At 43.0% G+C, this 25893-nt stretch overlaps 6 protein-coding genes across 6 annotated transcripts; 2 read left to right on the top strand and 4 right to left on the bottom strand.

Annotated features, from left to right (window-relative positions):
• Positions 1 to 2381: 2381 nt before the first annotated feature.
• On the bottom strand, positions 2382 to 3080 carry LOC142396970 (gamma-crystallin M3-like). Its single transcript, XM_075480248.1, has 3 exons — positions 3072 to 3080; positions 2741 to 2980; positions 2382 to 2657 (listed from the first exon to the last, which is right to left on the bottom strand). Exons 1-3 carry the CDS (start codon positions 3078 to 3080, stop codon positions 2382 to 2384), a joined length of 525 nt encoding a protein of 174 aa, XP_075336363.1.
• Positions 3081 to 6928: 3848 nt separating this feature from the next.
• Positions 6929 to 7640, bottom strand: LOC142396973 (gamma-crystallin M3-like). Its single transcript, XM_075480252.1, has 3 exons — positions 7626 to 7640; positions 7292 to 7534; positions 6929 to 7207 (listed from the first exon to the last, which is right to left on the bottom strand). Exons 1-3 carry the CDS (start codon positions 7638 to 7640, stop codon positions 6929 to 6931), a joined length of 537 nt encoding a protein of 178 aa, XP_075336367.1.
• Positions 7641 to 10850: 3210 nt separating this feature from the next.
• crygm5 (crystallin, gamma M5) lies at positions 10851 to 11788 on the bottom strand. Its single transcript, XM_075480250.1, has 3 exons — positions 11780 to 11788; positions 11447 to 11695; positions 10851 to 11132 (listed from the first exon to the last, which is right to left on the bottom strand). Exons 1-3 carry the CDS (start codon positions 11786 to 11788, stop codon positions 10851 to 10853), a joined length of 540 nt encoding a protein of 179 aa, XP_075336365.1.
• A 4253-nt stretch (positions 11789 to 16041) lies between these two features.
• LOC142396043 (gamma-crystallin M3-like) lies at positions 16042 to 17329 on the bottom strand. The gene is made up of 3 exons (XM_075478586.1): positions 17318 to 17329; positions 16428 to 16796; positions 16042 to 16317 (listed from the first exon to the last, which is right to left on the bottom strand). Exons 1-3 carry the CDS (start codon positions 17327 to 17329, stop codon positions 16042 to 16044), a joined length of 657 nt encoding a protein of 218 aa, XP_075334701.1.
• Positions 17330 to 18754: 1425 nt separating this feature from the next.
• LOC142396044 (gamma-crystallin S-1-like) lies at positions 18755 to 19865 on the top strand. Its single transcript, XM_075478587.1, has 3 exons — positions 18755 to 18763; positions 18919 to 19161; positions 19551 to 19865. Exons 1-3 carry the CDS (start codon positions 18755 to 18757, stop codon positions 19863 to 19865), a joined length of 567 nt encoding a protein of 188 aa, XP_075334702.1.
• A 4796-nt stretch (positions 19866 to 24661) lies between these two features.
• On the top strand, positions 24662 to 25518 carry LOC142396046 (gamma-crystallin S-1-like). Its single transcript, XM_075478588.1, has 3 exons — positions 24662 to 24670; positions 24758 to 25000; positions 25231 to 25518. Exons 1-3 carry the CDS (start codon positions 24662 to 24664, stop codon positions 25516 to 25518), a joined length of 540 nt encoding a protein of 179 aa, XP_075334703.1.
• The last annotated feature ends 375 nt before the right edge of the window (positions 25519 to 25893 follow it).

A 25893-nucleotide genomic window follows, 5' to 3' on the forward strand; every position in this document is an offset into this window, starting at 1 on the left:
AGATATTTAGCTTCCTTTTAACCTTAACTCCCATCCTCCTTGTGTCAATAGCCGCTTTCGGAGAGACCGTTCTAAGAAAGTAGTTATCAGAACTACCCTCCTCGAATTTCGTTCTGATAACTATCCTTCCCCAGCGGAACTGTTTCAGTCTGCATTCGCACATGAGTCGGGACCTGATAGGGACTGATGCGCCGCGCGCAGCCGTCTGTTTCAGTGACGTGTTAGCCGTTAGCCGTTTAGCGCTACATTCAAACACAAAACAAAACGGTAAAAGTAAGGAGAGTAGGAAAAACACCACCAAGAAGCTAATATGGAGAGCGGGGAGGCCACCGTGTTTATGGTCTGCATGATGGTGATATTAATCATGGACAATCACATCAGGCGTCTAATATCGAGGCTGGAAAAGCTCACAGAGAGAGTCAGGAGATACTTTTTTATTTCATGAAGGAAGAAAGGAGAGCAGAGCGCTGCAGACAAATGAGACCAGTGTAAGTTTAACTTATTAAACACCCGCCGGTTGTGTCTGTGTCTATGAGGAAACATTTCAGCCGTGATAGCATGACATGGGGCGTAGCTACCGACCACCACACACCTCCGTTAGATTCGTTCTATAAGAACTATGATAAGACCCGACCTCGGAGAAAGAGCTAAATAGTTATAGGAACTAAGGGAGAAAGCCCCGAGTTCCTGTATGTCCGAACCTGGGAGAAAACGGCCCCGCGGATTAAAAGGTTATTAGAACTGCCAAAGGTTCCTACAGTCCGAAAGCGGCTATTGACATCATCCCAAACTCCCACCTGCACACAATATGGTGAAGTAATGAAGACTAAAAACACATCCAGTATCAGGCAAATTATCATGAACATCACTGATTCTTCTGGGGAAAATTCCTTCAGTGAGTCGTTTTCTATACACGCTTCATTCAACTCCGGGTCATGGGGGGGCTGGAACCGATCATTGCTGCCACTGGGCGGGAGGCAGGATGCATCCTGATTAGAAAGTCCACCACAGGGCATTACCGGTTCATAAAAAAAAAAGCACATTTTTTTGTTTACAGCTTTCAGAAAGCCAGGTCTCAGCCCCTTCTTTCCACCCAGTGAGAGCGACACATGTATTTGTGTCTGCTTACAGCCACGAACATCTCTGGTTGAATTTAAACTTCACTGATTCACTTTTAGCCCAGTTAGTCCCAGTAAAATGGAAATAAAATGCAATAATTAGCATATATTTTACTCTCAATGGAGCATAGAAAACAAACAAAATGTTGAAAGTGAGACTGGGACAGGAGCAACTAATTAGGTTGATTGAAAACAGGTCAGAAGCACGATTGAGTATAAAAAGAGCACCTTAGAGAGGCAGAGTCTACAAATTATGGAACAAGTTCACATTAATGTTCTGCAAACTCTGAATATTCCATCATCTACAGAACATAACATCATCCAAAGATCCAGGACTGTGAACACAGTGACGGTTGCATTCTTATCAGATACATTACAGGAATGTATATAAAATAGAATTAAATCGATTCGAGGCCAAGACTCAAGAACAAACATCCAGAAGAAATTAAAACGAATATGAGCGCATATTTTTCTGTTAGCTGAAAACAGATTTTAAGAGATTAACCACAGTAAAAGTGTTTTAAAGTGATTTGCTTTAGCACATTCTATAACTCTATAATCCTTCTGTTTATTTATTTATTATTAAAACTTCTATTTGACCTGGTTGTACGAAAACTTTCCAGCTTGAAAAAATCTATATAATACATATAATGCGTTCTATAATACGTATATAATCTATATAATACATATAATATAAATTATATAACACGAGTCAGCATAAATAGATCTGCTCCAGATTGTTGGTATAGATATCTAAAACTATTAAAGTATTACTCTGCTGACTTTGGAGCCAAACTAGTTTGCCAAATTGTAATTTTAGCTTGAAAAATTTAGCAATAATTACCTACGAGGTCAAATATTTGGCACAAATTTAACCGTCATAACTGACATTTTAGGGGCGGTCTGTGGCGTAGTGGTTTGAGCAGGCGCCCCGTGTACAAGAGGCTATAGTCCTCGCTGCAGCTGGCCCCGGTCGGAGTCACGCATCGGACGGCCCTTTGCTGCGTGTTGTTCCCCCTCTCTCTACCCCCTGCTTCCTGCCTCTCTACACTGTCCTATCTAATAAAGGCACAAAAAGCCCCCAAAAATAATTAAAAAAATAAAATAACTGGACATTTTAGTTAAGATGTCTTCTTAATCTAACACAGAAGTTGTGTTCGGTGTGAATGAGCTTTTCCAAAAAGATAATAGTGCTGAGAATACAAGGCATGACACCATAATTAGTAAAAAGTTCTGTCATTTATTGACGTCATTGGTGTGCATTTAGCACATGTCCATGATGCGCCTCATGCTCATGAACCTCTGGCCGCCGAAGCCCATGTCCCTGAAGCTCCTGTACTCGCCGGGCCTCATGTACATCATCCTGCCTCTGTAGTGGGGCTGCTCGTACATCAGCCAGTGGCCGTCCATCACGTTGCAGGACATGCAGTCGTTCATGCGGTAACGCTCCATGATGTTGTCGCAGTCGTCCATCATCTCATGCATCTGACCGCCGAAGCTCTCCCTCTCGTAGATCCTCATCCTGAACTGGCCTCTGTGCTGTTTTAAAGAAACAGAACAGAGTTCATCACATCTGTTTTATTCAGAAGTGAGAGCACGGTTTACACGTGTTTTATACCTACCATGGGGATCATACGGCAAGACCTGACGCCGCTCATTCCCATCATGCTGGAGTAGTCGGCGTACTCGCCCCTCCTCATGAAGAACTGGTTTCCCATGTAGTTGGGGCGGTCGTAGACCATGAAGCAGCCGTTCTCCACCCTGCAGGACTGGCACCTGCTCAGGTAGGAGGACATGTCGGCGCAGTCGCTCATGCACTCATAGTGACGACCCTGGAAGTTCCTCTCCTCGTAGAAGATAATCTGAGAACACAAAGGAAAAGGGTTTAGATGACCGGTGGAACAATGACACTGATCGTATGTTGGTAGGAAACGTTGATGTAGTTGACAGTACCTTGCCCATGTTGGTGGTGGTTTGTTGGATCTCTCAGAGAACTGTTTCTGAACTGATACCCTGCCTGTGTGAACCCCTTACTTTTATACCTGCACAGAGACAAAGACTGTTTGTCCAGCTATTGTTCAATGCCCTGACCCAGCAACATGCTATGGAAGCCTATAGAGTTTTGAGTTGCTTACTCATATACTAACTCGGTTATGGGGTGAGGGCAGAATTTTCCCTTTTTAGTCTTTATTTGCTCACAGATGAGTCTTTTATGAATGGTTTTGAAGCTCTTTCTGAAAGCTGGAGCTACTGAAGCTTTAATCACGTTAAAACAGGAGCTGACCAGGTAAACATTAAAATAGGTTTAAAAATAGTCATGTATTAAACCTGGAGAAGGCTGGGGAAAGAAAGCCACCCCTGACCTGGTAAAAACCCCAATGAAAGCAACCTAAAGAAGTTAAAATTATTTAATTAACTAATTAAAACAGCAAAATGACAAAGGTTCAGCAAATCCCGACATGTAGAAATAAGGTCAGCCAATATCACCAAATGAATAATCTCTAAAATTATAGAAACAGAAAAAACAAACTGAATAAAATACCTTAGAAATAAGTGAAGGTGTGCGTGCTCATTCAGGGCAGCGATAACAGTGATAGCAGCAGGAATTAATACTGTTTTTGGGACTAAAAACCTTCGTCCAGATGAAAGAAAAAGCTTAAAATGATGGAAGTGATTCCATTTCAAATGGATTCGGCAGAACGCTGCAGCTGTCTCTGGAACAGGGACGCCGGGAGAAGCTGTGTGTCACCAATCAGACGATCGGACACTTTATCAGTCACGTTTAAGGAGTTCTTGTCTTTTAAAGATGTTTGACCAAACCAAAAAGCAGGATCATCGTGGTGCGATCAGCGTGGAAGTATGAAATGTGGATGAGGTGAAGACTCACTGTCAGGGGGGGTTACATGGCACTGAAAGGATCGGATTATTGGCTAAATTACAATCAGACTGAGTTATTAAGTGCATGTAGACACCTTAATCTGACTAAGAATTGGATCGGATGGGATTCAGACCCCGAGATAACTGGGCTGAAAGTCACTCTAAACCTGCTTGTAGACGCTGAAGCACGTGGTGAATCAGACTCTGCGTTCTGCGCATGCTCCAGATGTTTTCCCGGGGTCGTGACCCGGAAGTCAAAGGAGACGATATTCCTGTTGTTGTCGCCGTCAGAAAGAAACAAACAACGCGATGGAGAATGCTCCGTTGGGCATCGAGTTTGTGCAACAAGCAGCTCATCACAGAGCAAATGTAGAGGGACGTAGCTTCATCTGGCTCTGCGTTCTCCATCTTTCTCCAATGCCTGAGTTTGTTGTTGTTGTTGGTGGTGAAGAGGTCAACAGGAAGTGGCTCTATTAGCAACAGCTGGAATGGGTACAGCGCCACCTATCATTTGACATGCTTTGTGCCTCTGATCCGATTCATTCACCGTCATATATCCAAGGATAATTACCCTTGCTCAACTCATTCTTATTGTAATTTAGCCAATAATCCGATCCTTTTAGTGCCATGTGAGCGCACTGAGTAACTTTCTGATCATTCTTTTATCAAATTAGTGTAGTTCTTAACTAAATACAACCCCGTTTTAAGTACATTCTGTGGTGACTCCAAGCAGCCAGAAAAAGGAGTTCAGTAAAGACAGATGAAATGAGAGGTTGACTCAAATTTATTGGTGTTCAAACGATCATAATACAGTTTGTTGCAGAAAGAAGTAGAATAAAGTTTTGTGGTTGCTACATCAAGATGGAGCTGTTGGTGGGCTTCTGTTGAGGCTCCATCTTGGAAGTGGAGAAAGTCTAGAAGGAGAATGACGGCAGAAAAGCGACTGATTGGCTGGGTGAGAAAAGTAGCTGGAAGACCTTCGGATCAAAGCATTGACATCATGATTAAAGGGAAAGGTCTGACAGCAGGAAAGCAGAGGAAAAGCCCAAGTAGCAAGAAAAAATGGATCCGACCCCCAAAATCCTTCTTCCTGCTCCTGGTAGCAGATATTTGGGTGTCTGAAGTCAGTGAGTGTAGTTTTAGTTCTCCTTTGTCTGAAAGTTCCTCCTTTAACGAGCCGTTCTGATTTTCATTCCTAAAGTACGTCACTCCTTACGTTGACTCCGCCTCCTCTGCTAAGCCTCGCCCTCTCACATCCACCCTGCTGGACGGATGAAGCCAGCTTCTGGTGGAAATGTTCTGCTGTCAGCTGCACTGAGGAGCATGCATCTTCCATCCAGTAGCAGCCTCAGAGGATATCAGAGCCCAGTGGATAAACTCTATCTGAGGCTAATGTTCCAGCAGAGTTAGCTAAAGACTGTGGATGTGCAGCAGCCACTTTTCATCCCACTGTTTTAACAACTCGGTCCAGTTCAACGCTGGGCTGAAGAAACTGAGCCACAAAGAGGGATCAGTTCCTCGCCCAAAGGGTGGAGTTGAGCACTTGCTAAGTGAATCCACTTATAGATCCCGTCTGATGTGCATCGCTTTCAGTAGTCAGTGCATTTTTTTCAAGAATGGTGAAGATTTCAGCATTGCTTCCTAAAGTCAAACAGCAAAATGTAAGGCAGGAAACTGAGGGACTCTGTTTATAGCAACCATTTATTGAAATGATGGCTTCTTGCCGTGCTGAGCTAAATGCGTGCACGGCTCTGGGAGCTTATGATGCACCAAGATTAAACATCCTGTGATAAGTAATAATAATGTAAATGTATTTTATTATTACAGCTCTTTACAAACAATCATTACGATGTACCAAAGTGATTTACAGCAGGTAATAAATAAAGAGAAGATTAAGTAAAAACAAAAGAACAGTGAAAGCAATAAAATACAACAAAATCAAATAAGATAAAAGTGTCATCATACTACTGGGTATTAGGATAAAAGTCTTATTTGCGACGGATCTGGTGTTGATGAGAGCCATGCGAACAAAACGCTGATCCGTGTGTTGGGAGGCCCGGTTAACGGGTTGGAGATTCTGCGGATCAATGCTGCCATCACAGAAGTGGAAATGAGCTTTGCTCATTGGGGCCCTGATCCAAGCCCATCCCATCCCAGAGCCTGGCTGCAGGGACTGGGTGCTGACAGCAGGCTGGATGCTCCTTTGGCTCTTTGCTCCGTTTCTTCCAACAAAGATCTGGAACACTGATGGCTCTGACCACAGCACACGTTTCCACCGTGTGACACTCCATCCCAGACGCCTCCGAGCCCTCTGGATCGTGGTGCTGGACAAAGGTTTCCCACAGTAATCCCTTGTCCGTGTGCTTCTATCAGCTGCTGATGAATGAGGGTTCTTGATGCAGCGCCGTCTGAGGGGTCAGAGGTCACGGGGGTCCAGCTTAGGCTTGCTTCCTCGTCCTTTACACTGAAACTCCTCCAGATTCCCTGAATGCTTTCATGATATTCTGCTCTGCAGAGGGAGAAACATGCAGATCCCTTCCAGTCTTAATAAAGACATAAACTTATCTCAACCAACAAATTGTTATAGATGAAAAAAGTTGTTTAAAAAGTCAAAGTCCTGTTTAATTAAAGAAATTATTTACAGTGATGTACAGATAGTTGATGGATATGTTTAAATATGTGTATTTGGGTATTCTTTATCTTACTTTGAGCACTTTTTAAAGCTAAGTTTACCCTGTTCTTTGGTAACAGCAGTCAGAAAACCAGCTTTCAAGATGAATTTTTGAATGATGCAGTTCTAATACCGATGAAAGATCACATATCAGGATCGTTTATGCCCATCTCCCACCACAACCGGCACCCCCCATCAAGCCTTAAATGAACTAGAACTAAGTCAGAATAGGATTGAAATGGATGTCTTTATTCAGTTAGATTCAATAGTAAGAGTCCATGATGCGCCTCATGCTCATGAACCTCTGGCCGCCGAAGCCCATGTCCCTGAAGCTCCTGTACTCGCCGGGCCTCATGTACATCATCCTGCCTCTGTAGTGGGGCTGCTCGTACATCAGCCAGTGGCCGTCCATCACGTGGCAGGACATGCAGTCGCTCATGCGGTAACGGTCCATGATGTTGTCGCAGTCGTCCATCATCTCATGCATCTGACCGCCGAAGCTCTCCCTCTCGTAGATCCTCATCCTGAACTGGCCTCTGTGCTGTAAAAACATTAGAAAAGTGAATTTAAAGGTTTATTCCTCTACTCGTTCTGTTCAGATCTCTGTAAAGAGTCGGTAACCTACCATGGGGATCATACGGGAAGACCTGATGCAGTCCCTCATTCCGAACATGCTCATGTAGTCGGAGTACTCGCCCCTCTTCATGAAGTACTGGTTTCCCATGTAGTTGGGGCGGTCGTAGACCATGAAGCAGCCGCTCTCCACCCTGCAGGAGTGGCACCTGCTCAGGTAGGAGGACATGTCGGCGCAGTCGCTGGTGGTCTCATAGTGACGACCCTGGAAGTTCCTGTCCTCGTAGAAGATGATCTGAAAGGAGAACAGTTTTAATCAGAACCTGAAGCTGAAGTCTTCTTCAGATGACGCTTCACTGGTGGATTAAATCGCATATTTTACCCACCTTGCCCATGTTCATGTTCATTTTGCTTGCTTCTCAGGACTGAGCTGGGAGTTGTGGCTGCTGTGCATTCCCTCTGCTGCTCACCGTCACCTTTATACCTGCTCAACGTGAAAAAAGCACCGTGGCTTCTATTGTGCAAAGCCCTGACCCAGCAGCATGCCATAGAAAGCTACTGAGCAGTCAGGCCACTAAAGGGTTATTATCCAGCACTAAACCACACTGGTGAAAAAGCTTGTTCTCTATACTTTCAGTATTGTTGTGGAACATAAAGAAACCAAAGAGCAGCTTTTTAAATACATGACAGCCATCTCTGACTTCCAAATTTGGATGGAAAATCTACCAAAGAAACTCATAGAAAATTATTCTTTTCAACATATCTTTGTGTACAATTTGAAAATGATTCCATGTGAAGTTTTAATTATAAAAAGTGAATATAAAATAACTGAAGATGTGCATAGAAATAAAGAAAATCCATGGAGGTGGGATGTATAGAGCTCTGAAATTACTTTTTAATTGGTACTTTTGATTTATAATGAATCAAAAGTGTGTGTTAATTGATCAGTTTTAGCCATAATGAGGAGGCAGATATTGTAAACTCTGTGATCATCTGGTGAATTCCAACATTTTTTGGACACATCATCAGGAGAGAGCTGTCACTGCAGAGATGTCAGTCAGAAAAAGGGAACCGATGAAGATTTTACCGAAGATCAGACTGAAACTTTCAACAGTTTGTAAAATAAGTTTTACTCATGAAATTAGTGTTTTCTTCAATGATTTTCTGTTTATTTTTGTTTCTCCGACTCTCAAGTGAAACATCACCCGAGTTATTTGGAACGTTCCCGTCTTTGACTGCTTGGATGTATTAAGTCTGTTGTTGTGTATGGGTTGTAGCCGTTATCATAAATTCTGTTTTATGAGCCACATACGATGTTTAATTCTTTATCATATCTTGGTTTGGATCCACAGACATTGTTTTATCATTATGTTATTAAAAGTTCAGTTTTCATGTCAGCCAATCTTTATCAGTGTTGTCCTGATAAATGATATTTCACTAACAAGAACCAGCCACAGCAGTGAGGAGTTACTGCTTTAATAAAGAGTGCTGGGTGGATGGTGGAGCAGATGGGCAGGAGGCTTTTGATTGGCTCATCTGCGATGGATTGAATGATGATGGAGGAGGAGGAGGAGAGTCAGAGAGATAAGATATGGAAAGATGAGATGAGGTAGGGGAAAGGTAATATGGTGTTGGGGAGGGAGGATGGATGAGAGGGAAGGATGAGGAATGAAGTGTTTGATATAATGATGGATGGATGGAGGAAGAGGCTTTGGGACAAAGGATGGAGGATGAGGGACGAAGGATGGATGGATGGAGGAAGAGGCTTTGGGACAAAGGATGGAGGATGAGGGAAGAAGGATGGATGGATGGTAGGATGGATGGGATTAGGGGGTTGGTAAGGAAAGATGGATGAGAGGGAAGGATGAGGGATGAAGTGTTTGATAGAAGGATGGATGGAGGAAGAGGCTTTGGGACAAAGGATGGAGGATAAGGAAAGAAGGATGGATGGATGGTAGGATGAATGGGAGAGGGGGGTTGGTAAGAAAGGATGGATGAGGTGTTGGGAGGAAGGATGGATGGAGGTTGGAGGGGAGCCCTCCAGACGTGTTGAGGGGCAGGTGAGGCATTGCTGGCCCTGGGTGGAGCTGTAGCAAAGAAGCTGGTGGTGGCCGTTGGGAGCCTCATCTCCTCCTGGAGGATGTTTCAAGGTGGTTTCAGGACCTGTTGGACTGAAAACTGGTTCCATGAAGGTTTAACAGGCTGGCTGACTGTGAGATGATGGGCTCAGCAGCAACCTGAGACCAACCAACTGGACCCCAAGTCTAAACCTGACCAAACCAGGACCTCTTCACATAAACTACCATCAAAAACTACAGAACAGGACAGTCGGACTGGCTGCCGAAACTAAAAATGCTCCTTTTGTCATTGCTCCTCAAAATGCCACGAGGCTGCATTCCCATATGGAGATTTTATTTTTTTATATATATATAGCGCAATCCCATTGCTAGAGGTTGTCAAATACTGACAGTAGGACACAGACTGGTGCAAATCGGCGCTCCCTGTGCGGCGATTGCGCTGTTTGCGCAGCCTGTCATGCTAGCCAAATACGTGGTGGTCAATGGGCAATAATAAACCTTCCACGTAAAACAACAACTTGCACACTGCAGAAACGTCACACCACTTTATAAAGCATCTGACAATAAAGTCACAAGCCTTACCATCAAAACCATATGCATGGTTCTCACATTACTGGCATGGGGACGTTACAAAACAACTTTATAAACAGCATGTCACTTTCCTCTTGTCGGTATGCGCGCGCATGTGAAAGCCCAAAAGAGTCAATGGACGATACTCCCATATACAAAACAATTATCTTCTCTAGAAAAACTGCGTTCAAGTATTTAAAACATTACAACAATATTGTTGTAATGTTTTACAAATTCCCCGGAGTTCCCCTTTAAATTTAACTTGGCTTCATTGGCGTCGCCATTAAAATGGATATGAAAATAACTGCGTATAGTATTATTATCAGTCTTGTTGTATTTACTGAAAGTGTTATAAAAGAAGTGATTACCAATTTTTAAGGCTATGGCGATCCATTTAAGGAGGCTGGAGTTGTTTGGAGTTAGGGTTACCTTCATGACCGTCACCACTGCGGTCAAAGTTTATCTTCCATCAACTTGCGTCCTTCCTCCTTTTGACCCAATATTTTGAAATTGTTCTTTTCAATTTAAGCCGATCTTGTGCTTTCACTCTACTGTATCTTTCTCTTGCTTATCGGTCTAAGGTAGTTAGGTTTAGGAATCCAGGCAACTACTTTGTTAGGGTTAGGAAAACGGCATGCCTTGGCTTAAAGTGGACATTTTGACTTTCATTTGCAAATCTACTTTTCCAGCAGCTTACAGGGTAACAAGCATATGTGTAATAAACAAACATGACGCACAGCTGTTTCATCCTCTTAAAGTTTATTTTGAATGGGACATATTTCATGGGGAGGATAATTATTCATCTGTGTTAGATTTACTTTCTGTCCAAACTGCCCTTTGGCAAACAGAAGCAGTGACACAGTTCTGTCTCACATTTTGTGGCCAAAAAGGTTGTCAAGGAAACTCAGAAATCAATAAATTTCTTTAAATGTATGAACTCTTTATTAAAATTTTCTCATTACATTAAGAGGATTCCACGATACGTCGGATGGACCCGATCCTCATGTCCATGGGACCCATTCCCATGTCTCTCATGCTCCTGTACTCGCCGGGCCTCAGGTAGAGCATCCTGCCCCTGAAGAGGGGCTGCTCGAACATCAGCCAGTGGCCGTCCATCACGTTAGCAGACTGGCAGTCGGACATGTGGAAGCGCTCTTGGATGGAGTCGCAGTCCTCCATCAGCTCGTTCATCTGACCTCCGAAGTTCTCCCTCTCGTAGATCCTAATCCTAAATGGACCTCTGTGCTGTGAGGCGACAGACGATGACTTTACATGAATATCTTTGCATTTTTTCATTTCTTTTGGAACAACAATTATCAGAATCAATGGTTGGCGGGACACTTTATGGTAAAAGTGATGTCACATCACAGACTTTCTTTAAGCTTTCCATATGGTTGATGGTTTATGTAGGTTCGCTTCCACTAATCTTGCCAGAACACTCACTTGTACGCAAAGTTATTGATTTTGTTTTGTAAACAAAGTATTTGATTTTGACACAGTAATGTGGAAAAGGTAAAACCCAACAAAGGTCGTCATGGGTCACCATCAAGCTTCGTTACCATGGGAATCATGCGACAGGAGCGGATGCAGTCGCTCATGCTCATCCCCATCAGCCGCTGGTTGTCGGGGTACTCTCCTCTCCTCACCAGCATCTGATGACCCATGAAGTTCGGACGTTCGAAGACCACGAAGCTGCCGCTGTCCACCCTGCAGGAGTTGCACCTGCTCAGGAAGGCGGTCAGCTCATTGCAGTCGCTGCTGGTCTCATAGGACCGACCCTGGAAGTTTTTGTCCTCGTAGAAGATGATCTGAAAATGAAACAGTCTCGCACATGATCTGGTCAGCTGTTTATTTGCTGTAGCTACAACAAATGATTAAAAATTCTCTCTTACTCTGCCCATTTTGGTGGTCAATCCCTGATGCCACTGATACGTTGGACGGGAAAACTCTGCGTTACTTTTATACCCATCATGATCTGTAAATGATCTGTGGAGCCATTGTTTTGAACATCTTACTCAGCACCGTAACATGCAGGGCTATAATGTTTGTTAAATCGGTCTGTAAATGGTTATTATTCCAGAGTGTATGCATCTGGTGCAGTGCCAACCACAGTGGCTCTCCTATTGGGTACAGGTGGGGGACAGCAGCAAATGTATCAGCCAGGACTCTTTGTGTTGTAAGGGAGGTGAAAACTGCTGTTATATTCTCATGTTACTCATCAGGCCATCATCTGGACACATAAAACTGAATGTCTGTCCAGTGTTTGACTGCATGAGCTGCACAGTTATAGTCATAGTTTCAGTTCATATACTAACAGAAGGCTGAGGGGAAAATACTCTGGTAGTATCAATGAGTTCACTTTCAGCTACGCTACACTTTCAGTCATCAATGTTTTAAAAGGAAATGTTATAGATGGATGATGGATGGATTGATGGATGGATGGATGGATGATAGATGGATGGATGGATGATAGATGGATGGATGGATAATCATTACTCTTGTCATTCAGAGTGCTTCATTGTTTCATGGCAGTTCAACAGTCAAACCTTGTGTATATAAAACTCTTTAAGTTTTGCATATATTACCTGTGATTTATAAATTCATATAAATGTAGTCATCCTAACCAATACCTTAAAGGGGAAATATTGCGTAAAACTCCTTCTTCCTGTTCCTGGGAGCATATATCAGGGTGTCTGAAGTCACCAGCAGGTGTAAAACTCCTTCTTCCTGTTCCTGGGAGCATATATCAGGGCGTCTGAAGTCACCAGCAGGTGTAAAACTCCTTCTTCCTGTTCCTGGGAGCATATATCAGGGCGTCTGAAGTCACCAGCAGGTGTAAAACTCCCCCAAAAAAACAACCCTGGTATTTATTTAGTTACCCTTTGTTTGAAAGTTCCTCATTTGATTTTGTTTTAAAAGTACGTCACTCCTTAAGTTGACCCCGCCTCCTCTGCTAAGCCCCGCCCACTCACATCCACCTTGCTGGACGGATGAAGCCAGCTTCTGGTGGAAATGTTCTGCTGTCAGCTGCACTGAGGAGCATGCATCTTCCATCCAGCAGCAGCCTCAGAGGATATCACGCCTCTATGATGAACAACTACAGACCTGTCTCTAATCTCTCTTTTATATCTAAGATTATTGAGAAAGTTGTATTTAACCAGCTCAACGACTTTCTGAATGAAAGTGGAAGTCTTGATAACTTTCAATCAGGCTTCAGACGTCATCACAGCACTGAAACAGCTCTGGTCAAAGTGTTAAACGACATCAGGTTGAATACTGATTCTGGTAATGTTTCAGTCCTGGTTCTGTTGGACCTCAGCGCTGCGTTTGATACTGTAGATCACAGAATCCTGTTGCACAGGCTGGAAAACTGGGTTGGACTTTCTGGAGCGGTCCTTAACTGGTTCAGGTCCGCCTTAGAAGGCCGGAGTTATTTTGTACAATTGGCAGCTATGAATCTGAGCGAGTGGCCAAGACTTGTGGAGTCCCCCAGGGGTCAATTCTTGGACCTCTTCTGTTTAACTTGTATATGGTCCCTTTGGGTCAGATATTGCAGAATTTTAACATCAATTATCACAGTTATGCAGACGATACACAACTTTACGTGTCTCTGTCACCGGACGACTGCAGCCCAGCTGACGTTCTGTGTCAGTGTCTGGAGGAAGGAAACACCTGGATGAGAGAGAATTTTCTACAATTAAATGAAGATAAAACTGAGATCATTCTGTTTGGTAGCAAAGAGAAGAGGGTCAGCGTTGGTAAATATCTTGAGACTCGGGACCTTACAATCACTGACCAGGTTGGTAACCTCGGAGTGTTGATAGACTCAGATCTGACTTTCAGCAGCCACATCAAAGCTGTCACCTAAGCAGCTTTTTACCATCTCAGAAACATCAACAGATTAAAGGTTTCCAGGAGAAACTCATCCATGCATTCATCTCCAGCAGACTCCATCACTGTAACGCTCTTTTAACTGGACTTCCCAAAAAGAGCATTAAACATCTGCAGCTCATCCAGAACGCTGCTGCTGGAGTTTTAACCCGGACTAAGAGATCTGAACACATCACACCAGTTTTAAAATCTTTACTCTGGCTTCCAGTCAGTCACAGAATAGATTTTAAAAGCCTGCTGATGGTTTACAATCTGTGATATGTTCAGAGAATATAAAGCCAGCAGAGCTCTTAGATCCAAGGACTCAGGTCAGCTGGTCCAGTCCAGAGTCCAGACTAAACATGGAGAAGCAGCATTTAGCTGTTATGCTGCAAACAAGTGGAACAAACTGCCAGTGGAGATTAAACTTTCACCAAATGTAGACATTTTTAAATCCAGGTTAAAAACATTTCTGTTCTCATGTGTCTATGCATGAAATCTGCACGATATCTTTGAACTTATCTGGACTGTTGCTTGTTTTTAAATTCATTTTAATTAAATTATTTGTTTCTCTTTATATTCTTTTATGTATTTTTAATGCTTCTTCCACTCCCTGCTGCAATGCTTTTATTTTATGTAAAGCACTTTGAATTATTTTGTACATGAAATGTGCTACAAAGAAATTTGATCTGATTTGATATCAGAGCCCAGTGGATAAACTCTATCTGAGGCTAATGTTCCAGGAGAGTTAGCTAAAGAATAGCTGAACGGTTCCGTTCTGAAAGATGAGCGTCATTGTTCCTACATTACTTTGTTAGCTGAAGCTTTCTAGCTGAACGGTTCCGTTCTGTAACTCATCAACCTGCAGCTGTGTGGATAAGGTGTGTTTCCAACACAACACCGGTCCTCTCCTCATTCTAGGTGTGTTAGCGTCACATTATCGACATGTTTCTGATAGATGCAGGTTAATATGAGGTTAATATATCCAAAATGTTTAAACGCATTAATTAACGGTACACATGCATCACTACGAGTTACGCTGTGTACACCTCCAGCTTGGTCCATCACTGTTGATGAGAAAGCTGGTGCTAGCTTACAGCTACACTGCTAAACTATTTCCCTCTGGGATCAACAGAGGAACTATCTGTATCTATATATAGAGCTGGAGTGTTTTTGGTCTGACTGGAGGAGCAGCTTCATTATGTTCGCTTTTACTGCTTTAAATTACACAATCGATACCCAATGAGTAGCTGCTGACATCACCAAAAGGGCGGGGATTAGCACTTGCTAAGGCTAAAGCCCGATTTATGCCCTACGGAACCGGACGAAATTCGTCTGTCCGGTCCATACGTTGCTCCCGGAGCTTCTGTTTATGCCTCCGTCCGTATTGCGCACGTCCGTAAGAAATCCTCTAGAGGGCGGTATATATTGAGTCATTGTCGGCCGCGGGTTTGAGAAACATGGCGTCAATTGAGGAAGTTGCAGTCATACAAATGTATATACCCCCTGACCATCTCACAAATCCTCTCCTCCATTACCTGGCATTTTTAAACCTTAAAATTTTTTAATCTCCTACTCTTCGTTCTTCTTCTTCCTCCATAACTTCCGGAGCCAACACGCTCCTGACTCTCTACTGCCCCCACGAATTCCTCTGGTATTGCTCCGTTTCGCCCGGAGCTCACCGGATTGCTAAGCTCTTGACCTACGGACAAACTGACGGATGAAACGCCCCCCGGAACCGGGTGAAAGCGTCCGTTTCCGTATTTACCGTAGGGCATAAATGGGCCTTAAGTCCTGAAAACAGAGAGGTGTCAAAACAGGGCTGAAAAAGAGAGCCACTATGCTTAAACCAACAGGTATTTTCACCAAATATCTCAAAAATACCTCGTAAAATTGTTAAAAAGAGAAATATGTTAGCTTTAAAATGTTAAAAGTTTAAGTTTAGTTTCACAAGACAGGATTTTGAAGCCTGTGGAGCCACTGGCACAAGGTATGGTTGCCTCACAGTGTCTCAATATGCACATGTAAATGTGTTTTATTTATACAGCCCTTTACAAACAATCGTTACAATGTACCAAAGTGCTTTACAGCAGGTAATAAATAAAGAGAAGAAGAAGTAAAAACAAATGTATATGTATGTCTGTATCACACTGCTAGTAAATGTGTGCCTAGGCTTCAGAGACTCAAAAATACTGTCTTCAGCAGGATGTGAGATGACAAAAAGTAGAAGGCATGATTTGATTGGTCTTTCACTTTATTTGACAGCACATTGTTTGGCTCTGCTTTAACAGGAATCCGTTATACGCCTCACAGAGCTGAGCCTCATGCCGCTGAATCCCATTTCTTTCATGCTCCTGTACTCCCCGGGGCTCAGGTACATCATCCTGCCTCTGTAGTTGGGCTGCTCGTACATCAGCCAGTGGCCGTCCATCACGTTGCAGGACTGGCAGTCGGACATGCGGTAGCGCTCCTGGATGTTGTCGCAGTCCTCCATCAGCTCGTGACTCTGACTCTGGAAGTTCTCCCTCTCGTAGATCCTCATCCTGTAAGAGCCTCGGTGCTGTTGGCAGCAACACAACGGAGCTCGGCATGAGGTCATTTCACTCAAAAAAGAAAAATCAACGTCGGACATTTGTGACAAAATGAGCTCCTTTCTCGGTCTCTGTGTACCTGAGGAATTAAACGGCAGGATCGGATGGAGTCGCTCATGCCAAAGGACGTGTGGTCGGTGTACTCGCCCCTCCTCAGGAAGAACTGGCTCCCCATGAAGTTGGGGCGGTCGTAGACCATGAACATGCCGCTCTCCACCCTGCAGGAGCTGCACCTGCTCAGGAAGGAGGTCATGTCGGGGCAGTCGCTGCTGGTCTCATAGGAGCGCCCCTGGAAGTTCCTCTCCTCGTAGAAGATGACCTGGAAAGGAAAAGCAGAAAGTGACTCTCCTTTATTTCCCCCCACTTGTTTGCACAGCGTGTCCGCAGAGCTAACTGCACCGATTGTTTTCTGGTCTACTCGCCACCCACCTTGCCCATGTTTGATGCTCTGTGTTCGTGGGAATCTGTCCAATAACCTGCCGCTGCCAGGCGGCTTTTATACCTTATACGTGCTGTAACAGGGTTTTGTTATTCAAATGATCTGGAAGCTGATGAATAAGCAGCTCTGCGATCGCTGTTAATTTCATTTGTGCCATCATGATCCAGAACAAAGGGAGGGGAAATGGGTGGAAGACACAAGGCAGCAGAGGAGGGAGAAGACCCATGAAGAATCTGCATTTGATTGCATTTAATTTCATGTCCTCTGTGTAGGTTTAGCTCGTTGGAACTATGACTGACTGAATAAAAGGGCTAATGCATATCTAATTGTTTATTTTAGACTTTTTTTTAATGTAAAGAAGAAATAACTGAAAACACAAATTGCTAAAAATAACGAGCCTGTTTGAAGAACTGATCCTTAAATTTATACTCCAGAAATATGAACACAGAATCCAAACAAACCACCGGTTTATTTAGAATACAGCAGATAGAAGAGATATCCTGTAAAACTGGAAGTGCTCACTTCTTCACTGAGTTATTCATCATAAGGAAAGCCATTTACATCTGACTGTTTCTGTCAGATTAACCTTTTTAAAGATTCTGACTCAGCAGAAAGTAGGACCTCTTCAAATAAAACAACATGTACAAGGTGATGTGATGTGTGTTGGAATTAATTCGTGTTGAAAACAAGACAATTAGATTCGTGCACATGACTTAACCTGCTCAGTCAGAAACTCCACCAAAGTTCACTTTCAGGATCAGAAGGCGTTGGAGACGCTGCTTTGATGGAAACTGTCAAAAATCTTATTTATTCAAAGTTTCTTCGGCTACTGTTTATTTCATTTTCACTGTTTTTTGGGATTAGGAATTATTCTTGGTTAGGTTTAGGAAACAAAAGGCAAACCAAGTGGCAGAAGTCAGCTTCTGCTGCTCTCTTAAAGAATGAATCTCCATCCTTTTCATCCTTTTCACCCTTTTTTCTGCTCTAAGTTGGTGAGTGAGGAGCTTGTTACTTTCCAAAGTCAGTTTACAGGCCTCTGATGCTGTGCTAGTTTAATGTTTTTCTTTGAAAACATGCGTAAAAAACACATTTTTTGGATGGCAACAACCTATTAAAGTCTCCCTGAAAGCCAAAAACAAGCATCTAAGTGCAGCTTAAACCTGTGCTTTTATATTATATTCCAACTCAGTGTATTTCCATTGAATATCGTGTCTATGTTTGAACTCATTTGTTGAAAATGAGGAAAACTGCGTCAGAAGAAGGATTCCTTCTTTTTTTAAACCAGCTACAGTTGAAATAAGCCTTATTGCCTTAGAAATAAGCCTTATTGAATTAACCCTTAAAAGACCAAAAATAATGAAAATGTGCCACGTGGATGAATGAAGTTTACCTGAACTTAACAAGAGGGTTAAATGGAACCCAATGAAGGATTCACAGTATTAGAGTATATTATAAATACTTTTTATTTCAGTAATTCATCACTTTTCTCCACAAAAAAAAATACATAAGCTTTGGTGACACTAAGAGGCCTTTATTAATGTTCTTATCTGCATCTTTGCTCTCCGTGCTGTGACAAATCTGAATGTTTCCTGTGTTAAACATCATTTCACTTAAGTGGAAGTGATTAAAACAAATTACGTCAGCAGAGGTATTAAAGCAACAAATGTTTTTGGTGTAAAACATGCTAATTGCAAACACACACACAGCTGAAGTGCATCATATTGTACTTGAAAAATCTTTAAAAACCGACCCGTGTTTTACAGTTTTACATGTTACACCGGGCACCTCTTTGATCAGAAGCTATCACATGTCGACAAAAGGAAATCAAGCTTGACCAAACCATTTTGCTGATATGCAAATCGAGCTAATTTAGATGACAAAAGCTTTCCCTTGTCTGCACATTCCGCTTTTCGATATATACCACAACTCAGCTGCAGCTGGATGGGAGGCAAGCAACATCAGTAACAATGGGGAAGGTAAGGAGCAGGCGTTGTTTTCCAAAGCTTTTACGGCTCTTTTAAAGCACGACCACCACGTCTTTCATCTGCTTTGCTGCCAGATGCGACGGTACGACGGTGCTGTGCTTATCGTGGAGCATCAAGCCGGTTTGTTTCTGCTCCCTCTCCTCCAGATCGTTTTCTACAAGGATAAAAACTTCCAAGGCAGAGGCCATGAGTGCAGCGCCGACAGCCCGGACCTGAGCTCCTATTTGAGCCGCTGCAATTCCATCAAGGTGGAGAGTGGCTGCTGGGTGCTGTATGAGCGCCCCAACTACACGGGCTACCAGTACATCCTGAGCCCCGGGGAGTACCCCGACCACCAGCACTGGATGGGATTCAGTGATAGCATCAAGTCATGTCGCTCCATTAAACACGTAAGCTCAGATTCACAGGTAACCCTCGCCTCTATCATCCTGTTTTTAACGGTAAATAGAACCGCTTTGATCCAGTTTCTTTAAGACTGAAGTAAAAGAATGGAAAATAAACACAGAAGAAATTAGCTTCTTTTAACATTTTTGGGTTAATTTCATGCAGCGGACAGCTAAGCTCCAGCAAAAATACCACAGAGTGCTCCAACCAGACGGTAATCACTCAAAGAGCAGCAGACAAAAAGGAGAGATAAAAGGCTCATGGTTTGGCAGCAGGGTGCTTCATGCTCGCGCTCATGCACATCAACCACTGAAGGAAGCTTGGGAAAAATCCAAGAAACTAAATCAAACGATTTAAACACAATTTTCATCATCTTTAATTCAATTCTTTGCAGGCACCTGGAAAGTCTTGGAAGATCAAGTTCTACGACAAGCAGGGTTTTGCCGGCCAGGCGGCGGAGTGCGTGGAGGACTGCCCGTCCATCTACGATGCCTTTAAGTTCCGGGAGTTCCACTCCTGCGTGGTGTCGGACGGCCCGTGGGTGCTCTACGAGCAGCCCAACTACCACGGGCCCCAGTACGTCCTGGAGCGCGGCGAGTACTCCAACTACACCGACTGGGGCGCCAACTCCCCGGCAGCCGGATCCTTCCGCATGGTCACAGAGTTCGAGAGCGGCGGCGGAGTCCCAAAGCGCCACCAAAACGTCTAAAGCTGCAGAACCTGAACCAGAATCTGCTCTCCGTCAAGGTCCTGGAGTCTGAGGATGTACCAGAAAACTCCTGGGGTGTTTCAGAAGGCCGTCTGCCTCACAGCTGCCCTTCCCCTCATCCCCTCATCACCCTCAGTGTTGTACTCTAATAATCTAACTAATAAAGGCTCTTCTGGTACAAATAAACTCTGTGATGCTTTCCTCACACCTCTTTTAGTGATGTCATCTTCTCTGGGTGCAGAGATAAATCTCAGAGTACCTGAAACATACCGGATGCATTCATAAAAAACCTTTAACACAGAGGCAGGCAGCAAGGAGAAAGGTGCCCGCACAGATGCCTGCTTGGATGTGTTTAGTGTTGTGCAAGTTTTAGGGCTGGGCAACGATTAAAATTAAATTTTTTTAGCATTTCAAATGCTGGATGGTAGAATGAAATAAATAACTCTAACTAATAACAAAAAAATTTGGGCTGGGCAACGATTAAACGATTAATCTAATTAATCACATGATTTCCCTGATTAATCACGATTAATCGCATTTGTACGCAGAATCCAAAAATGAATCCAAAAGTAGCGTATAGCTTTTAGCATTTAGCTTTATTTTAAATGTGCTGCCATATGAATGAAAGTGCCATAACATTTGTTGTGCAAACACACTTTTAACATCAGCATCTTTCTGTAGTTTTTATGTAGAAGCCTCGCTCCACTGTCTGTTTCCTTGAATGACTTGCTGCTATCAGTTGTGTGTTTTGCCTTTAAGTGATATTTTAGACTGGAACTACTACGCTGAGAAGACAATTCAACTTGGCAGTGTTTACAGATGACTTTGGTTCTGTCGACTCCGCCGTCTGGAAGAACTTTAACATGAAAATGGCCGAGTAAAAGTTCCATACCCTTCTCCATGTTTGGTGGATCCGCCGATTACTTTCTTTTCCTGTTCCACAGCAGACAGAAACAGACTGTCTGCTGTCAGCTCAGCTCACACAGATTAAAATGAAATATTTCACTTTATCATAATGAACTGATTCACCTTCATTGCTCATGTTTATTTCATACATTTGTTCACCTTCCTCACATGACCCATATTTATGTGGAAAACCAGAACATGGACGCCGTGGCTGATGCAAGCATTTGCAGGTGCATCTTTTAATTTATTCGTTCTATTTCTAACCATCAGGATACAAACCAAACTGAGATTAAAGTACACATCCTACTTTATTTGATCAAGTTTAACTGCATTTGAGACCTGAAAGTAATTTCCACAAGCCAGAAGTCTTCTGCTATGTGAAGTAAAACATCCATCCATCCATCCATTTTCTAATCCCACTTAATCCACTTCAACCCTGAAGTGAGTGGGTCTAGCTGCCGCTGGATGAAAGGCTGTGTCCACCCTGAATGAGTCAGCAAACACAGACACAAATCATGCACACTCATACTCGCTCGATTGCCCTAAATGATCACCAACTGCAGAGCTAAAGGAGGTTTTCATGTATCATATCAAATAAAATCTTTTTAAAACTGTGTTCTGCTGCGAGGTGCATGCAGATCCAAGAGTCTCAGAGTCCAGGCTGAAGCTAGCAACCTGCAGCTAGCTTACCTGAGAGGCTAATGCAAGGAAAAGACTCAGAAATGGAGGAGTTCCCACACAGAAAACTGTCTTTAAACACTGACTAAACAAGGCCAGGGCTGTGTTCGAAACCGCATACTTCCATACTGCATACTGCATTCTCATCGATCAGACAGTATGCAGAGCGTTTACCCACAATGCATTTCGCTCCTGACCGAGCCGAAATCAGCCGGCCTGAATCTGATTTCTCTTAAGCTCTAAACTCTGTAAACTTAAGCAACATTTGAAACATTTTCAGGTGAGAAAGTAGTCGTTTAGATCCCCAACGTGTTGAAAACCTGACAAAATACCGGCTATTTACAATTTCGTTCCTACGAATTCGGCGCTACTAAAGCTAGCCGCAGTGAGCAACGCACTTCTGGTTATTTTCACAAAATAAAATACCCGTTGCCTTTCATCATAGGGAAAGCCATTACCATACAATTGGTGCTTTTGTTTTGAAAACAGGAAGTGAACCTACCCTCGTTGTAGCTAGCTTGAAATCGGCGACGTCACGTTATGTTGCATCTTGGGTAGTTTGAGTATGAGTAGTAACCTCATGATGCATACCCAACATTTCGGAGAATCTAGTATGCATCCGGGAACTTCTTGCTTACTCAAACTCGCATACTGACTCAGAAAGTTAGTGGGAGTAGTAGGAGAAGTATGCGGTTTGGAACACAGCCCTGGTCTCTACAGCTCCATGAGCAGCAGAACGAAGGCCATGCAGCTGACATACTGCTGACGTGGGACGTCCACAGGACACAGTTCATTATGAGAGTAATTATCAGCTGAACAACATCACCTGCCAAAGAGAAAAAACTAGGGCTGGGCAACGATTAAACGATTAATCTAATTAATCACATGATTTCCTTGATTAATCACGATTAATCGCATTTGTACGCAGAATCCCAAAAATGAATCCAAAAGTAGCGTATAGCTTTTAGCATTTAGCTTTATTTTAAATGTGCTGCCATATGAATGAAAGTGCCATAACATTTGTTGTGCAAACACACTTTTAAAGGCCTACAGAAAGGTGATTTTTTTTTTTTTTTTGCACAAAACTGAAATAGCAGATCGATTCCTTATATACCATGGAATTTTTTATGATTTTAAAATAATTTTAGGCCCCTGGGTAGTCCTGATTAGGCCCAATAAACTATCACCACATTTGACTCGAATTTGCTTCCTCTGTCCCCGCAACATTTGAAACTTTTCAGGTGAGAAAGTAGTCGTTTAGATCCCCAACGTGTTGAAAACCTGACAAAATACCGGCTGTTTACCATTTTGTTCCGACGAATTCGGCGCTGCTAAAGCTAGCCGCAGTTAGCAACGCACTTCCGGTTATCTTGACAAAATAAAATACCCGTTGCCTTTTATCATAGGGAAAGCCATTACTTGCTGTTGTTTTGAAAACAGGAAGTGAACCTACCCTCGTTGTAGCTAGCTTGAAACTGCGGTTTTGACAGGAAATGCCGGGTTGCCACCGTCCTGCAGTGCTTCTGTCTCGGCTTGTATGGTGTCGCGGGGCAACTGATTTGTCACTCACAAAACAACTTGAATTGTTGCTAAATTCAGCCAGATTGAGCCTGAAAGTCGCTAGATTATTATTTTTTTGTCGCCAGAGATGGCCAAAAGTCGCTAAATATAGCTAAATTGGCAACACTGAGGCAGCCAGGAAAAACCATGGCACTTGTGACGTCACACGGAAGCCCCGCCCCCAGTCTGGAATTCCAGGAAAGTTTCCTAGCGGCAAATTTAAAATCGCAAATTTCACGCGATTTATGAAATGTTTTGGTGTAGAGTCCAATGATCATTATTATTCCTCTGTGTATATATTATCATTATGTATTGGGTGTAGTGTCAGCTTTCTCTAGGCCTTTAACATCAGCATCCTCGCTCCACTGTCTGTTTCCTTGAATGACTTGCTATTATCAGTTGTGTGTTTTGCCTTTAAGTGATATTTTAGACTGGAACTACTACGCTGAGAAGACAATTCAACTTGGCTGTAAATGCAGGAGTTTTTAAAAATATATATTTTGAAATACGTGCTTTTATGTTTAAGTAAAGCAGGAAGTAGCGCCGGTTAGCTCCGTTAGCTTCACACCTGTAACAGTGATGTTACTTGCTAGTTTATCTTTATTTTAATTATTCCTCCATGCTTCGTGGTGTTTGCTGTAACTGTGTGAATGTGATGCATTCAACAGACTTTTACAATAATAAAACCTGCGTTAATGGGTGATAAAATATTTATCGGCGTTAAATAATTAACGAGTTAACGCGATAATAAACAGTTAACTCGTCCAGACCCAGAAAAAACACACAAAAATTTAACCTTCGCATCATGAAAGCTGTTAACCTGTTGGAGACTCTAACTCAGCGATCCAAAGCCCAAGTAATGCCCATAAAACGCCCTCAAATAAAAATGAGTTGAAGAGGAGACGTCTGGGATGCAGAGCAGGAACAAAATGGAGACGAAGGAGGATTGATTATTCAGTTTTTACTGAATGCACAAACGTTTGTGGGTTTTTGTCATGTTTTGATGTTACTTTATTCTTCTGATTTAATTGTTTTCATGTCGGGTTTTTCTGTTTTTGTTTATATTTAATTTTTCTCAGCCTGAAGGTTTTGTTTCCTGCTCTCCCTGCACACCTTGACCCAGTTAGTTTCTGAAACAGGGCTCCACTTCAGACCCATCTGTGTTGAAACAGGGCTCATCGTGACCGACTCCCCTCCTGGTGGGTTAGGGGTGTTTGTGGGTGGTTGCTGAAAACAACATAACTGGCATTTTAGTTCCTAACGTCACACAAATGTGCTCCGTTCTCACCGCTGCTTTTTTTTATATCATAGTTTATAAACGGGGAATTTGGATGATGCGCATCAATGTTGTGACAATGTTAAATAAAACTAATCGTATATATGAACTTTCAGCTTATAAAACGGAGTGAAAACATGCATCAGAGCAGCTCAGATGTGTTAGACTGAGCAGGTTTAGATTCTTGGCACTGCTCAACAACCATTGTGTGTCGTGAGACAATTCACTGGATCAGAACAAAAGGCAGACTCTAGATGAATATTTGAACCGTAATAACTGCTACATGCACTGCTAACCATGCATTTAGTAGTATTGTCCTTGCCTTGTATAAAGAGTACTGCTCTGGTTGAAAGGTGTACGATTCTAAGCTGCACCGATGGAGAAGGTGAGAACTTGCAGGAGAGGAAATGATTCCTCTTTAATTCTCTCATATATTTTTCAGGATGCTGATCGAACCGGTGTGTAATTCCAGATAGTGTTTTACGAGGACCGGGACTTCGAGGGGAAGTCCTACGAATGCAAAGGGGACTCACCGGACCTGCATGGCTTCATCCACCGATGCAACTCCGTTAAAATAGAAGGCGGCTGGTGGGTTCTGTACGAGCGGAACAAATTCACAGGCTACCAGTATGTCATCGGTCCGGGGGAGTACAAGGATTACAGCCTCTGGATGGGTTTCAATGACTGCATCAGATCCTGCAGAATCGTCAAAAATGTAAGTCTCCAACAAACCTTAAACCAGGGGATTTTGGCCCTGCTTCAACACACCTGATTTTGATTAAATGGATCTCTTCAACAGATTGTTAAGTTCTGCACAAGCCTGTTAATGATGGTGTGTTGAAGCAGGGAAACATCTAAAACCTGCAGGACGGCGGCCCTCGAGGATAGACTTTGGTATCCCTGCCTGAAACAATACGACATTTCTGTGACTGTTTATGCTCTCAGGCTAAAGGGCCGTACAAACTGAAGGTCTATGATCGTCCCAACTTCGCCGGTCAGTCTCTGGAGCTGACGGACAACATGAAGTCGGTGCAGGAGAAGTTCCTCCGACGTGAAGTCCAGTCCTGCGAGGTCCTCAACGGGTCCTGGGTGTTCTTCGAGCATCCCAACTTCAGCGGTCGCCAGTACCTGCTGGAGAAAGGCAAGTTCCGACACCACTCTGAGTGGGGAGCTCCCAAAGCCACTGTGGGCTCCATCAGGAGGATCGTGGAGCCGTCAAAGTCGGCCCTTTAGGGCAACTCATTACACCTTCCAATAAAGCCCCCCGATTCCAATGTTTGTGTGTCGCTGTCAAGTTTCCTTCATGGAATATAAGTGGTGAAAGACCAAATTATTGGCATATATGGTCAACTGCCAGTTTTTTACTGACTTAATAGAAAATAATGAAGTTCAACAGATTCTCGATGAATTTGTTTCTGTTTCTAATCATCCCAATCATTTTGGGGCCGAGTTACAGTTACACTGATTACAAAAGGAGTTGTGATTAAAATACACAAATTACCATATAAAAACTTTAAATTTCGAGCATAAAACCTCTTTCAGAACACTAATTTACTACTTGTTTCATTTGGGGTAATATTACATCTAGATCAATAATATTTCCTCTTT

Source organism: Odontesthes bonariensis, chromosome 12 (assembly GCF_027942865.1).
Source record: "Odontesthes bonariensis isolate fOdoBon6 chromosome 12, fOdoBon6.hap1, whole genome shotgun sequence".
Classification (NCBI taxonomy): Eukaryota; Metazoa; Chordata; class Actinopteri; order Atheriniformes; family Atherinopsidae; genus Odontesthes; species Odontesthes bonariensis.